The sequence below is a fragment of the Labeo rohita genome, chromosome 21 (assembly GCF_022985175.1).
Source record: "Labeo rohita strain BAU-BD-2019 chromosome 21, IGBB_LRoh.1.0, whole genome shotgun sequence".
In the NCBI taxonomy this organism is placed as follows: Eukaryota; Metazoa; Chordata; class Actinopteri; order Cypriniformes; family Cyprinidae; genus Labeo; species Labeo rohita.
In genome coordinates, this window is record NC_066889.1 from 1,027,269 (window position 1) to 1,042,972 (window position 15,704).

Genomic DNA, 15,704 nt, shown 5'->3' on the forward strand with positions numbered 1-15,704 from the left:
GTTGTGTACTCATTTGGAAGGCCAAACAAAGTAGTTTTGCTTTCGCAACGGAACAAACAGTTTCTCCACAACATGGCAGCAGCTGAGTCTTAACTTTCATAAAGAATATCTCTTTGGGTTTAAGACTTTAATCTTTGCAACATTACAGGTCTTATATATGCACGAACAGCTTGTAACACTCCAAAGACAAAGGAAAACATGAAATCTCATGATATGACCCCTTTAATATCTGCACACAGAATCTCACAAAGGTGGAATGTAACTCTGACCATTTTCATGAACTCGTTTTTTTTTTTTGGTAGTTATGCATGTAAACATGCTCGGTGATAATGTTTTCTTCCAGCTGGCTGTTAATCACGGCAAGCAAAATCTTGAATCAATGAGTGATTAGTGAGCAAATCAATCAGACCATTTTTGTAAACGGAATCAGATGTTAAAAACAAATGTTTGATCACATTGTTATTTCTTAAATAAACAAATCAAAGACATTTTTCAGTGAGTAACGGTTTAAATTATAGTCAAAGCTACCATGTGTAATCAGATGGGATGTTCACAGGTCATTAGAGGCACATTTAGGACACGTTTATGCTGCTTCTGCATCCTTTGAAGCTTGGAAGCTCCAGTCATCAAAGTTGCAGGGAAAAGAGTGCAATGTACTGGTACTTGAACTGGTTAGGAAATATGAGTATATGATATAATTATCTTAATTGAAAGAATTGTTACTGTAAATCTGGATTAACACTCTCTTTCTTTTTTACTCTAGGTTTACATTATCAAAGTGGCGTGGTCTGATGGCAGCACTGAGATCATTTTCAGGCGCTACAGTAAATTTTTCGACCTTCAGGTGAGTTTTGTACTACAGTAGTACCAGTATAACACTGTGATGATGAACATGTGAATCCAAATATTAGCATCCTTTAGGCTTAACGGAGAGCTTAACCAGTGTGACTGATCTTTGCCAATGAAACCTTGATGAAGTAATACCAAACTCTGAGTTTGATGTCATGTGCAGAACTGAAAGCTTAGCTTTTGGAGAAATCAACATGGATTTTACCGACGACCACAGAAATGCTGAAGTTTATGTGGCAGGAATTAGTTCATTCCTGCAACAGGAAAAATCATCCTATTCATGGCTCTGACAGAAGTGTGTAGAAACATACTTAAGATATCTGACCAGGCCAGTGCACTGGATAGTGTAGAACAGTGGTTCTCAACAGGTTTGGCCATGGGACCCCCAATTTCCCATGGTCATTAAAGCAGAAGTCCACTTCCAGAACAAAACTTTACAGATAATGTACTCACCCCCCTGTCATCCAAGATGTTCATGTCTGTCTTTCTTCATTCGTAAAGAAATAATGTTTTTTGAGGAAAACATTTCTGCATTTTTCTCCATATAATGGACTGATATGGTGCCCCGAGTTTGAACTTCCAAAATGCAGTTTAAATGCAGCTTCGAACCAGCTGAGGAAGAAGGGTCTTATCTAGTGAAACAATTGGTTATTTTCATTAAAAAAAAAAAAAAAATATATATATATATATATATATATATTTTTTTTAAATACTTTTTAACCTCAAACACTCGTTATGTCTCTCACTGAACTCTGTGTATTCTGACTCAAGACAGTTAGGGTATGTCGAAAAACTCCAATCATATTTTCTCCGTATTTTCAAAAATAATTTCAGAATTATCCTACATCATTGCAGAACTTGCAAGAACATGCAAAGAAAAATCAAACACCCTTAACAAAAAAGGTAAAACAGCGATATAGGACGATTTTGAAGTTGAGGGAGAACATGAGATGGGAGTTTTTCGACATACCCTAACTGTCATGAACCAGAACAAAAACAGTCCAGGCAGAGTAAAACAAGACAAGCGTTTGACATTAAAAAGTATTTCAATTGTATTTTTTTTTAAATGAAAATAACCGATCGTTTTGCTAGATAAGACCCTTCTGCCTCAGCTGGGATCGTTTACAACCACATTTGGGATCGTTTGAAGCTGCATTTAAACTGCATTTTGGAAGTTCAAAGAAAGACATGAATGTCTTGGATAACAATGGGATGAGTACATTATCTGTAATTTTCTTCTCCTTTAAAGAGAACCCTGGGTATTAAGACTTGTATTGCTTAATATAACATAAATGATGTCTCTTACTGAAATATGTCATAGAAAACCTATGAAAGATTTACTTTGTTTTAAAAAGTCGATATCGTATTATACATATTTTGGATTATTGGGGGCGCCATTATTTCAATGATGTGAAATGGTTGCGCTAGGTGAGCCTACCGCAGAAAGAAGTCAATACACAACATTTTTCAAGTTCAAGTCCATCTATGTTAATCTATTGTTTGTCAGACAGAATGGCAGATTCAGCATTATGATTGGTCAGGTCACCTGTTAGTCAAACTAACGGCTGAATTGACAACATAACTATGACATTGCATGCTCAGGGTTTCTTTTGCACTTTTTTATGATGAAGTGATAAACAGCTGAATTTGTGCATACAATCAAAGAGTGCGTGCAATGAGCACAGAAAAAAAGAAAAACTGCTGACAGGACAGGAAAATTAATTTTTCTGAGATGAAAGAGGCTTTTTGTTTTGTAACAGGTTGGAATAATGACACTGACATATAGCCTGACCGACAACATCTCATCTCACTGAAAATACTGATTTTGCATTTTAAACTGCATGTGAAAGAAGTCAACAGCTTTTCAAAATAAGCCTCACGTCAGAAAAACACTTGTTGTTACTTCTTTGGCTGCACACTCCACGACCCACTCAGATTCCACTTTTGGCTCACAACCCACTAGTTAAGAAACACTGGAGCAATGCTTGGGAAATTAGAGAAATGGCTGAAATTTAATTGTTTGGTCAGTTTGCTTTGTTGCACGAAGAAAACTGGTTCAAACACAATAATATTCTAAAATAAAAGCTTTGGCCTGTTGGATGAAGTCTGCACTTTGCTATATGGTTGTAACCTCCAGATTGCTTAATCTGATGCTATTTGACAAACACAGTTTGGACACTTTGTCATCACGGTCACTGACGTCATAATGATCGGGACTCTTCCTGTTTTGATCAGAAGAACTGCGTGAGTTGCGCAATGACATCTCATCCAGAATCACAGAAGGCCAAGAAAGAACATTTGCTGAAAACTATTCTGATTTTCTGATGTTCTGCCAACACTTACTATGCGTGAGCACATTGGTCATTAGTATTGCATGTTTTGTATATACGTATATATATACACACATCATGGCAAATACTGATTTATAAATTGTGATGGATCATAAATCAGTTTACATATTTAATCTGTTGACAGTTAGTGCTAGTTATAAAGATCGTGAGGTTCTTGAGTTGAGATCACCAGATTAATACTTAAAATAAATAAATACACAGTTCAAAGCCCTAAACTTCAAGGCTTGCTGAACTTCCCGTTCGATGACGGTGGTCAGTTATGCTGAATCTTCCTCTCTATAGCAGCCAAAACCTTGCAAACAGTTTATACCGGAAAACCACTATTATTAGAAGCACTCAGCACAACTGAAGCTATTCACCAAATTTGTACAAATGGTCAGAAATCCCCGTGGTGAGCTGTGCCATGACTTCCTGAAAATGTTACCGCTCCGCTGGGCAGTCCCACAGAAATGTGAACCATATGGAAAAATACAACCCCATCAGATAGTGAGCTCATAGGTCTATAAATGTCTTATGTGGTGGATTCTTAAGGAAACTATTTTTATATAATATCTATTTTTTTAATATATAATATTTTTGTTAAAAATACAATAATTAATTTAGCTCAAGAGGTGTGCAACAGTGTTTATTAAAACAACATTTACATTGTTTGTCAATTATTGTTGTTGTTTTAAACATTCATTTAAAAAAACTGTACAAAGCTAAGTAAAAGAACAGCGTTTTTGGTATTATCCTACCTTTTCTTATTAAAAGCCATTAAAAGCTTATTAAAAGCTTATTAAGCCATTTACTAGTGAATGAGGCCAGTCAGTCCCTAAAATGGATATACTAAAGTGTATTTCAAATACATTTATTTTATGCTAATTATACTGCAAATACCAGTACATATTATGTACCTAATAAAAATGCCCTGCAGTTGTACTTTTAGTATACTAAACTGGTATATTAAAAAAATGCTAAACTGGAACAACTCATTTTGTACTTGAAGTAGTGCTGAAGTACAACTAAAGATATTCTAATTTAAAGATTCATAGAATCTTCATCAGTAGTGACATATTATATTATTTTAGACTTAATATTAAGAAATGTGCATTGTGCACAAACTCCAAATTCCACAAAGTACTCCAAATAAAGTTTAATTACAATTTTTATATCAGTAAGTCTCGAGCGATATGTCAGTAAATATGTTAATAGACTTGAATCATACTTAGTATAAAATGCATTTTGAATCTATTACATTTTGACTAACTATAAACAATAAAATATTTACTGTTTTTAATCTTCTAGCCTCAAGGCAATGTGCATGTTAATGTAATTTTAGTGTGAAAAAAACAACTTTTTCTGTGTAATACTATATCAAATTTTACATCAATTTCACATTGCCATTCAGTGTCATTAATCCCCAAATGACTGTAAAGTCATGATTTTTTTTCAAGTAATTTTAACAAATACTTTAACAGAAGAGTTATGTGGTTTAATAAAATACTAAGCTCCATCATTATGCTTTTAAATCATTCAAAAAAGCCTCATTTAATTGCAAGTATATCACTGTAACCTTTTTTTTGTTGTTGTCGTAATTAACATTAAAACAATTACGATTAAAATACTGCATATAGAGCTTGTACTAAACCCGGAATATTCTGAATATTTATTTTGAGTGACTTTAGCCATGTGTTAACCAAGCAAAAACCTCCACTGCTCGTTTGTTTTTATCTGTGACTTGATTCAGAAGGAATCTTTTGGTTTGGCTAACTTGGTGAAATACTGTCATTTTGTGATCATTTTGACACACATTGCAATTAGAAATTCAATATTATGTAATGAATTTCAAAAGCTTTGGTGTTTGAGTGTAAGCGAATCATTCTCATTGACTTCCATGGACTGACTCCTATTTTTCTTGATGCCTCTTTCCTATGACGCATGTGACTGCTTTAGTATCTTTTTCCTCAACTTTCCCTCTATTTCTTTCACCGTCTGCTGCTGTTTTTCCTGCGTTGTTGAGGAACTCTAGTGCTGATGCAGCACATAGCAGCAGTGAGGCAGGACATTCAGAGGGTAAATAACACAACCACTAATGCGCTTCAGTAGTGAAGCGGATCTTATGACACAGACGTCTGAATGTGGTTACGCTGTTTCATAGTTTTGGGGGGTTTAGAGATTGAAGAATCTCTTTGCAAATGGTGGAACACACCCTTACATTCAGACCACAAGTTTTGGGATGGCAAGTTTTAACTAGTACTTGATTAACGGTATCACAATGAAGCATTACTTTTAGTTTAATTAATTAGTCTTTCATAACATATCATTTTATTCACTTATGGAAGTCATATACTTTAAAAAAGTGTAACTGAAGATAATGTTTTTGGACATTTCATTGTGTATTAGATACAATTGCACGTTATTTACAATTGAATCTAAATCTTTTATAGTTATTTTTTTCTTATATATCATAATGAACAAATTAAGCAGCTTAGTTTTTTCAAACAACTGAAGTTTAGCCGAACCCGATCTCAGGCGTGGCTCTCAGACATATGGATGTGATTAGCATTCGTGGATTCCAGAGAGATCCGTGTCTGCTCGTCACATCAGACAGACGGCTGTCACGCGGGGAGGCTTTTCTCTTTGTTCAGCAGAGGAAAGGGCTGACTGTATGGACTTATCATAAAGGAGTCTTCATAAACTACTCCTTTAAATGACATTTACTGGAGTCGCTTTCTTGGCAGCTTTTCCTTGTTCTCTTCTCAGTTGCTCACATCCTCTGCTGTTGCTCTGATTAAGGGCTGATTTACTGATTTTTGTGAAAACACCAGGTCTAAAGAAGGTCTAGCTTGAGAGTGGTTTGTGAATGAGATCCTTAGTTTTACTTGTAGTTAGGGCTGGGCGATATGGGAAAAATATTATCACAATGGTTTGTTTTTTTTTGTTTTTTTTGTTTTTTTAAAAATGATAAATGTCAAATCTTTAATTCTTTCAAGTTTAAAGTCAGATTTTTGCTCCGATTTGAAAGTTGTAGAAACTAGACCAATAATTTTCTTTAAAAAAAATAAATATCTAAATAGAAAAATTTATTTCTACATGTTCTAATGAGTTATATTGTTTCAAATCAAGAAACAGGTTTGGGTTGTCTATTTTATTTATTTATTTATTTAGTTAGTTAGTTATTATACAAATATAAATGAAAATATAAATGAAAATCCTAGAATCACCCCTGGCTGTAACCAAAACTACTTACTAGCTTTTTTCATAATACATATTTTAATTTGAGTGAATTATCACTTTTAAAGGCCTGCTTTACGTTGTCAGTATTGTCAGTGAATGATATGATGGTAAGCAGCAGGAGTAATGCTGGCAGAGCAGGAAATTACCGTCATCCCCATCAGGATACCTCTCACAGGATGTGTAAATATCCATAAAAATGAATTCTTCCTTCCTTTTCCAACCCAATATTATTCCACCTAGAGTTTGAACAGCAAATGCAGACAGGAAAGTTACACTGTCGTGTCACCTTGACCGTGGAAACTGTTACGAAGTATAAGTAGGTAAATCCACATTTTGACTAGTTTTGACATTTTGACATTTTGATAGTGTGCATGCTGTTTGTAAAATTATAACATGTAAAATAGTACCATTAAAACGGAGGCTGTTTATGCAACTCATTGGTCCACTGCAGTCTACCAAATGTCCAAATGCATTGTATTGGAAATGAATTATAAATCTGTCAAGTTTTATTTAAAAATGTGGAAACGGTTATGTAGAGCTAACAAAAATGAAATCTCAGAAAAGGCAGACACTGCTTTGTTATAGACCCATGCAGCTCACTGGTTTGTGCGAAAGAGGAAATGAAGTGTTTTATCTGTGTGCCGTCATTCTGATGGTGCTGAGTCACAGTAGAAGACATTGTTCTTCAGCTTAATAAATGAGCCGACAACAGTAAAAGCTTTGTCTGGCAGAATGACGTATATGTTTGCTTCATCATTAGTCTCGAAACAGACATGAGCGAGAACTACGGCACCACTAAGGTTTAGCGTTTAAATGTGTGCATTGCTTTGGTGTTTATGCCGAAAGTGTATGTTAAAAACCTTTTATTTGTTCCATTAGACAGTGTAGATGTCATTTCTTTAATTGCACATCCAAATCGGACACATTACATCATTCCGTTCCCCTCAGCCTTTTGCGACTCAGTAAGTCAACATTGCATTTATGAGCAAAATTACTTACACTACATAATTATATGACCTAGACCAGGGGTGCTCAACCCTGTTCCTGGAGATCAACCTTCCTGCAGTGTTCAGCTTCAACCCTGATCAAACACACCTGAACCAACTAATTAGGATCTGAAGGAGCACTTGATAATTGCAGACAGGTGTGTTTGATCAGGGTTAGAAACTAAACTCTGCAGGAAGGTCAATCTTCAGGAACAGGGTTGGGCACCCCTGACCTAGACTCATTAGAAAAAACATTTTTTGCGTAACTCCAAAATTATGCCTGTACATACATTTTAATGCAGTTTCTGCTAAAATGAATATTAGAGGTAATAAAATTCTAACCATTTTTGTTCCTTTTCAGAGAAATTTTGATTACAGGGGCAGATTATCAATTAAAGTGCCCCTATTATGCCATTTTAAAGGTTGCTAATATTGTCTCCCAAAACAGGTTTACATGTATGCAAGGTCAAATCATTTTCTAAATGATTCATAAACGACTCGTGCGAAGCAGTTCGAAGAATCAGTCTCTCTAAACCCCTCCTTTCCGTGAGTCCTCACTGCTGCGATTGGTCAGATGGCGCAGTCATTTATGATTGGTCTACCGCATACAGCGTGTCGGAGAACGAAACGCCCATTGCCATAACTGACTGACAGCCCTGGATACTTGTCAGTACATAGAAAAGATGGCATCGATTTTACCATAACAATTCCAGCCAGAGTCTGATGATGAAACGGCTGAAGTGGCTGATCGACAAGTTAGCACGGTCTACTGTGGAAAGTGCTCGCAATTTGCTTATGTAAGTGAACCGGGCACACCTCTGTGTTGTAAACTTCAACATTGTATAAGGCATTAAGGCAGCTTTCACACCGAACGCGGAAAGCGCTGCACTGGCCGCTGGGTTCAGTGCAGACCTTCAGAGCGCAGCGGCAAAAGTTCATTTGAACAACTCATTTGAAAATTGTCCGCGGCGTGCGTGCTCTGCTGCGCGTGCGCTTTGGTCGAGGCCGAAACAAGCCATCCTCGCAGGGCAGAAGCAATTAAAACGAATGGGTTTCATAGCACAGCGCTTTCCGCATTCGGTGTGAAAGCCACTTCGTGCGCCATCCTTTATCATTACTCCAACTAATGAGACAGACAGACAGTCAAGCTGCATCAATCACAAATTGTCAGACTACAGTGGGTCCACAGCTGAACAACAGAACTACAGAAGCGTGATTTAGCCGGTTAGCATGACATGTGCAGGGTTGTTACACAAACCATAACGTATGCAACTACTTATTTTGAACGATCGGTAGAAAATACAATCTTTGTAGGTTCATCATCTTTTGGAAGTAAATATAAAACAATTTTACTCACAGCGTAGGATACAGCGCCTTCCGTATAATGTACGTGTAAATTTCCATGTGAGGTAAACCACATGGAAATGTATGGGCGGGCAAGTTGTTCGCAACGTAGAACGTGGGTGGACATTATGCAAATGTGTTACCAGAGTATATGTTTTGTTAACTAATATATTTTGATATTTGCATCATAAAACCTGCTCCATATGTATGGCTTTTCTGATATAATAAATGTGCTCGGTAGCGCACCCGGTACAGCATTTCACTTGCATTCCAGTGTGATCAACACTTGTAGAAGCAAGTTAAAATGGTATGGTGGCTTTAGCAAATGTATATTTATCTCACATTTGCTTTTGTTAACATATTAGTTAGATTTAGGGTCGAATTTCGTGTCGGTGAAACATTATTTTCAAATGCAATAGAACTTCCTTTTAGCGCCAAAAAACAACATAATAAAATTCTTCCGGATTCATGTTCATCTGTTTGAATTTAAGTATTGCTATTTGAAGGAGTGTCACCACAGTGATCTTGGATTGAAAATGATGGGTAATGATGGGATTATGGGTGAACTGTTGGTCCTTTAGAACTATAGAACTGCTGTGCTGGAAAACGTCACTCTGATGATGAACTCCAGCTCTGCTATAGTCATCAGTGAATGAATGTGTAAAAAGCACATATGATCTACTTCAACGCTACACTTTGGAAAGGCACAGGTGTGATTTCATTGGTCCACAGCTGCTTTTGGACTGGAATAAGGGCCTGTAACCAAAACTCTACATATGGGAGGAAAATGTTAATTGGTGCCAGCAGAGAAAAATAACATATAGCTGCGAGTGAGTGTTATGGGGCATCCAGGACTGGAGTATAAATGAGGGAGGTGTAGAGTATAAAAATGTTCCACTATGTCAGTATGTCTATGTAGAACAGGCCACGCATACAGATCAGGAAGGAGGGGGAACGAGCATTTGTTGAATGCATTATAATCAGCAACTGCTGGTGCTTTACTGCAAAATCACATTTTGTTTTGCTTTTTCACAATCCAGTCAATTCCTGATTTATTAAATCAAGTCCTGCCCTACATTTGTTTTTTCTCTAGTTTGACTCAGAAATGTTACACTGCAGAACGAAAATGAGATCTAATTTCATGCTTATGTTAAATTTTCTATATTATTGTTCTGCAGATGGAACTTCTGGATAAATTCCCTGTGGAAGGAGGACAGAAGGATCCTAAACGCAGAATCATTCCCTTTTTACCAGGTAAACATCATTCCAGAACGCCCCCTACTATACACACATTAAAGTCAATTCACAGTCTACAGAAATTCTGTTCAATTTCGTACAATCCAGCAGCAGAACCGAGTGCCTGTGAAGCACCATGAGTGAAGATTTCAAGTCACATACTAAGCAGCTGGCATTTAGATGATTGGAAATGCTATCCAGATATTGTAGCGCTCCAGCACAATGGTTTAACTTCATGACATGTATATACAGAATTAGCTTGGCATCTTTTACGGCAAGTTGTGAATGTTACAGTTGATTCGTTTAGACTGAACACCTGGATGTAATTAAGCAGCCTGGAAGGTTTGTTTGCTTGTGGATCAGACGGTCTACAAGCACCTGAAAGTTGTCTTACATACCAGCACTTTACAACCGTTTAACCAGTGCCTGGACTTACTGACACAGCACTTTGTCTAGAATCTATGCAGATACCCCTGTAATTACCTGAGCATCATGTACACCACTCAACATCCATTAGTGAGCTCTCTGTAAACACACTTGTAAAAGATGCGATTGCATTGTAGCACTTGTCTATTAAAAACAGATACTGACTCTTAACAAGATATAGAGAGGATAGTTAGGATAACTGCTCTGTCCCGTTGATGATTTGGGCTTAAAAAGATACTGTAGTACCTTTAAACATTTTATTGTTTCTCATAAACAACTAAGTAAAAATATGTTAAATAAGTAAGTGTTTATAATAATGTAGAAAAAAGTAACTTTTTAGCTCTTTAAATACATTTTACTAAATTAATTAGTACATTTTAAGCAATTCATTTTTGCATTTTTACATCATCCAAGTTATTTGACTAACTGAAAAATGTCATTACCATCACATACAATTTTTACATTTTTAATGTAGATGAAAATAAATTTCAAATATTTGAAATGTATCATTATATAAATTATATATAGAATTTTTTTAAAGGGGTCATTGGATGCTAAGTTCACTTTTACGTGTTGTTTGAACATTGCAGTGGTTTTTAATTAATCTGTAAAAATAATATCCCCTTTTTCAAATCGAGCCATGCCTGTCGAGCCCTTAAATTAATTTTAACTATAATAATAATAATAATAACAGTAGCATGTAAATTCACAAACATTTAACGACTGACAGAGTAAGACAAGGAAACACATGGGTATATATGAAAAGTCCATTTGACGTATTTCTTGGAATGAGCTTTTTTTTTTTTTCTGGCTACTTTGTACATGTTTCTATTATCTCATTTTTGACCAAGATGGCTTTTAGCTGGTTTTGCATCTGAACTCTTCATATACAGACTGGGTAACAAGATAACAAGAAACACCTGGTGAGACAATAAAGGGTACCTAGAGATTTTCTTACTATAGGGAGATAGTAACTCGCAAACTTGTATCACGTGTCCCTTAATAACCACATTACAGCATAAACTTTGTTTGGAGTACTACTTGTGCACAGTGCACATTTCTTACTATAAAAAGGAGAACTGTTGATGAGGATTGTATGATCTTTAAATAATATCGGTCCTTAAATGCAAAATATTTAAAGTGTATCTAAAGCTATACTTGCAGTAGTTTCACTTTAGCACAATCAGATATACTTGAGTATATTTTTAGTTGGGCTTCGGCACGACTTCCACACAATTACAGTGCATTAAGTACAAAATTAGTTGTTCCAATTTAGCAGACTCTAAATATACCAGTTTAGAATACTAAAAATACAATTGCAGGGTATTTTTATTAAGTTCATATGTAAATGTGTTTGTAGTATACTTAGCATGAAATAAATGTATTTAAAATAAGATTTATTATACTTATTTTTCACTAGGACAGGCACTGCGTAACAGATATACACAAACCGCTATGCAACTCTCAGTTGGCCAGTTTTTTTGGCAGTGCAGTGGGAATAAGATTAAAACATTTTTCCATAAAAAGAAATGCAAATGCAAGTGTCTGTCTGAACAGATGCATTAACAGCCGTTCATTCAAATTAAAATGCTTATTGCATCAAATATTTGTCTTGGTGTGAACAGACCTTTTAAATTTCAGTTTAATGATAATTGCTTCAGTTGAGATTGATTTAGATCAAAATAATGTATATCGCTTGCAGTTATTTGGATTTCTTAGCGGTGTCATACTGTAACATGACTCTATTTACATGGTTAAAAAGTCCCTCACCTCAAAATCTGATCACAGGAACCGCATGTAAATGCCAGGTGTAATCTGTCGTGCCTGATTTGATGTGGCTGTTAATATAGTGTGAAAAGGGTTTGTTGTAAATACAGGACAGTAACCCAACACATTCACGCATACGCACTACATCACACACATCAAGGTGTTTTTCAACCTCATATTTCTGAATGTGCCATTGCTGAAAGATCCATGACCCGGGGCCTTGGGTGGGATAGCCCAGTTGTTTTCCCACATGTTTCACTTTATATTTTCACTTCTTTCAGCTAAAATGGACCACAGTATACGGTTTTAGTTCAGCAGGATGTGAGTCATAAAACTTAAGAGGCTCATTTGTGTTTATTTCTTGGTATTGTTTTATGGGCCGCAATCTTTGTTTGGGCAAGTTTCATGCTTGTGGCCTTCCAGCATCTGATAAAATGGTTATAAAGCATGAAGGGACATTCCCAAAAGTTTCCCAAAATTGCCTTTCAAACCTTGTAAAGAGTGCTGATGAATTTGAGAATGAAGATGCTGGCGAACGCAGGGTGTGTTTGTGATGATCATTTTGATTTCCTTACAGGCAAGATTCTCTTCAGACGAAGCCACATCAGAGACGTGGCCATGAAACGCCTGAAACCCATAAATGAGTACTGTCGGGTAAGTAAAAAAAAAAAAAAAGTACACAACAATGAACATCTCACCTGACACTAGCATTACTTTTACACAGTAAATACATCCTTTACTCCAGTCGCCCCAACCTCTTCTGTTTCTCTCCCGTGAAACACAGACTGAGAGATTTAGCAGAGATTTAGATGTCCAAGCTGCTCTTTTCCAGTAGACCGTAACCAAAAAAGACACAAAGAACCATAAATGTAGCTTAATAGTCTGCTGTAGCTCTTAAATCTCATGCAAGTGCAACATATGGCATGTCAACAAGTGTTGCATCAGATTTGACATCAGCAAAACCAAACGCCATAATTTCTTACGTCTTGTAACTAAACTTTGAATATGTGAAGGTGGAGATTGTATTTGAAAGACTGCCACCAATATTATGAAATGTTGTTACAATTTAAAATATGTTTCCTATTTTAATATATATTTAAGGCAGAGGTCGCATTAACCGAAAATTGTCCGTCATTGACAATTTTTTTTTATCAGCAAGTAGCCTACTCACTTTAGCTACAGCAATCTATCGTTTAGCATTAAAGAGTGCCAAAACGGGATTTATTTCTTGCATTTCCTAATGAAATGAACAGAATTTGAAATCTAAGACTTTAGATGTTAATATGTTTCATATTAAAAGTAACAAAGGACAGAGCTCAGACTATTGCGATTTATTGGGTTTATTGGGCACTATGTGCTGTTTATTCATCAACTGAAAACAACATAGACTAAAATATCGATTAGGATTTAGGAATTAATATTGTTTCATTAAAATGAGAGTATATGAAAAAATCGAGAAATAGCCCTAGTGTATTTTGTTGTTTTTAAACACTGCGCTGTCGTCCTGTAGATTAATGATTAAAAATGAAAATGTGAACAAAAATAAAAGAAATTAAATGTGTTATGTGTGATTAAGATATGAAAATTAAAACTGACTGGTAATATTATTTTTACGACCCTGTCCGTCAAAATGCAAGTCTGATGCAACCTCTGATTTAAAGTGTAGTAGTTGTTTCGCCCGTCACTCCTCCTTAGACTTGACACTCACATGGTTTGCCAGATGCAACAAGAAATGAGCGTAACTGACTATTTTAGCTAACAAGCCTTACAGTGTAAGAGTTGATTTATCTGCGTTTCAATATGCTGTTGCTCATAGAGCTTTTTAGATGGATGGCAAGGCTTTTTAGGTTGGGTGGAGTCTGTGATCTGTGACTGAGTGTGCTGACTTCAGTGGGTGCAATATGTGTATTTCCATCAACTGGCAACCCAAGCTGTTGACATACTATTGGTTAAACTGGCAGTGGGCGGAGTCAGACAGACCAAAACAAAAACAGACATTCCGACACGGAATGCACATTTCAAAGCAGAATAACTGGCTGTCTTAAGTAGCTTGGGTATATTAGTAGCAATAGCCAAATACACATTGTATGGGTTAAAATTATTGATTTTCCTTTTATGCCAAAAATCATTAGGATATTATCATTAGGATAAGTAAGGATATGCATTGCTAAGAACATAATTTGGACAACTTTAAAGGTGATTTTCTCATTATTTTTATTTACTTATTTTTTTTTATTTTATGTTTTCTGGCATCCTCAGATTCCAGATTTCAGAGGGCAAATATTGTCCTATCCTAACAAACCATACACCAATGAAGGCTTATTTTGCTTTCAGATAATGAATAAACCTCAATTTCAAAAAATTGACCCTTATGACTGGTTTTGTGGTCCAGGGTCACACATATAGACATATCTGCAAACATATTATGCTATTTTTATACTTAAAAACTGTCTAAAAATACATACAGCATCTTTAAAATGTAATTTATTCCTAAAATCAAAGCTGAATTTTCAGCATTGTTGCTGCTTAATGAAAAGTGGAAGCTTGAATACAGTGCGAGTTTTCAGGATTGTTTGATGAACAGAAAGTTAGCAAGAACAGCATTTTTTTAAGATATTTTGTAAGATTATAAAAGTCCTCACTGTCGTTTTAGAGATATTGATTGCACTGGAGCTGAATAAAAGTATCAGTATCTTAAAAAAACCTTAGTGACCAAACTAATGTACGTCTTGGCATTCAGCAAACTCACCTTTTTAAAAACTTCATAGTGAATTTTCAAAGTGTTAACCTACTTTTGGTTCCTGCTTAACTTCAGAGAGATTGAGTATAAATTCTCTTGCTTCAAGGCAGTTTTTCTGTGGTGGTCTGCGCTGTGAATTGAATTGCCTTAACATAAAAGACTCTTCCGTCTTAAGTAACCGTTGGGCTTTTTTGGTGGAAGGGTTAAAGAAGGGGGAAAAAAGCCAGGAATCCGCACTTGGCAGCGTAATGTCTGCTTTAGGGCAGGGGTTTGGAGCTGCACTGAGTTAGCCTTCGTCAGCACATCATGGCTTTTTGTTGACTTTTTAAAGGGCTGTTTCTAGAGGAAACAGCTTTTTAAAATGTTGCTTCAAGTGTTTTTTTTTTTTTTGAGTGCGCCTGTGTGAGCGGGTATGATCTGCGACTCTATGAAGGAGGCTTTTACCACTTTCAACTGTGACGTTCTCCAGAAACAACATTTAAAAGTCATAATTCAGTTCCAGTAATTCAAAGCACTTCCCAGACACCTACTGTAAACAAGCTGTGTCCTCATCAGCTGATGAATCAGTGCTGTCGCATGTTGCCTAGATAGAAGAAATGATGCCTTCGCTGGATGCGCAAACACACCCTTGAGAACGCTGTTTTTAATGGCATCATTTCATTGTTTCACAGTATTTCCTATTTAGTGCTACTAAATGTACAGAATGACCACAAAAACAGAATGTATATGTAAACTATATATGTATATAGGTCAATCTCAGTAGTTTGAACTATGAATGACTCTAAT

General features: G+C 35.9%; 1 protein-coding gene across 2 annotated transcripts in view; it reads left to right on the plus strand.

The window, feature by feature from the left end:
• The window catches only part of sh3pxd2b (SH3 and PX domains 2B), a 39,592-nt gene that overhangs the window by 4,743 nt on the left and 19,145 nt on the right, over window positions 1-15,704 (plus strand). For both annotated transcript variants that reach the window (XM_051093104.1, XM_051093105.1), the window contains exons 2-4: window positions 764-844; window positions 9,928-10,003; window positions 12,756-12,832. In XM_051093104.1, coding sequence (XP_050949061.1) covers window positions 764-844; window positions 9,928-10,003; window positions 12,756-12,832 — 234 coding nt within the window. The remainder of the gene's footprint in view (window positions 1-763; window positions 845-9,927; window positions 10,004-12,755; window positions 12,833-15,704) is intronic.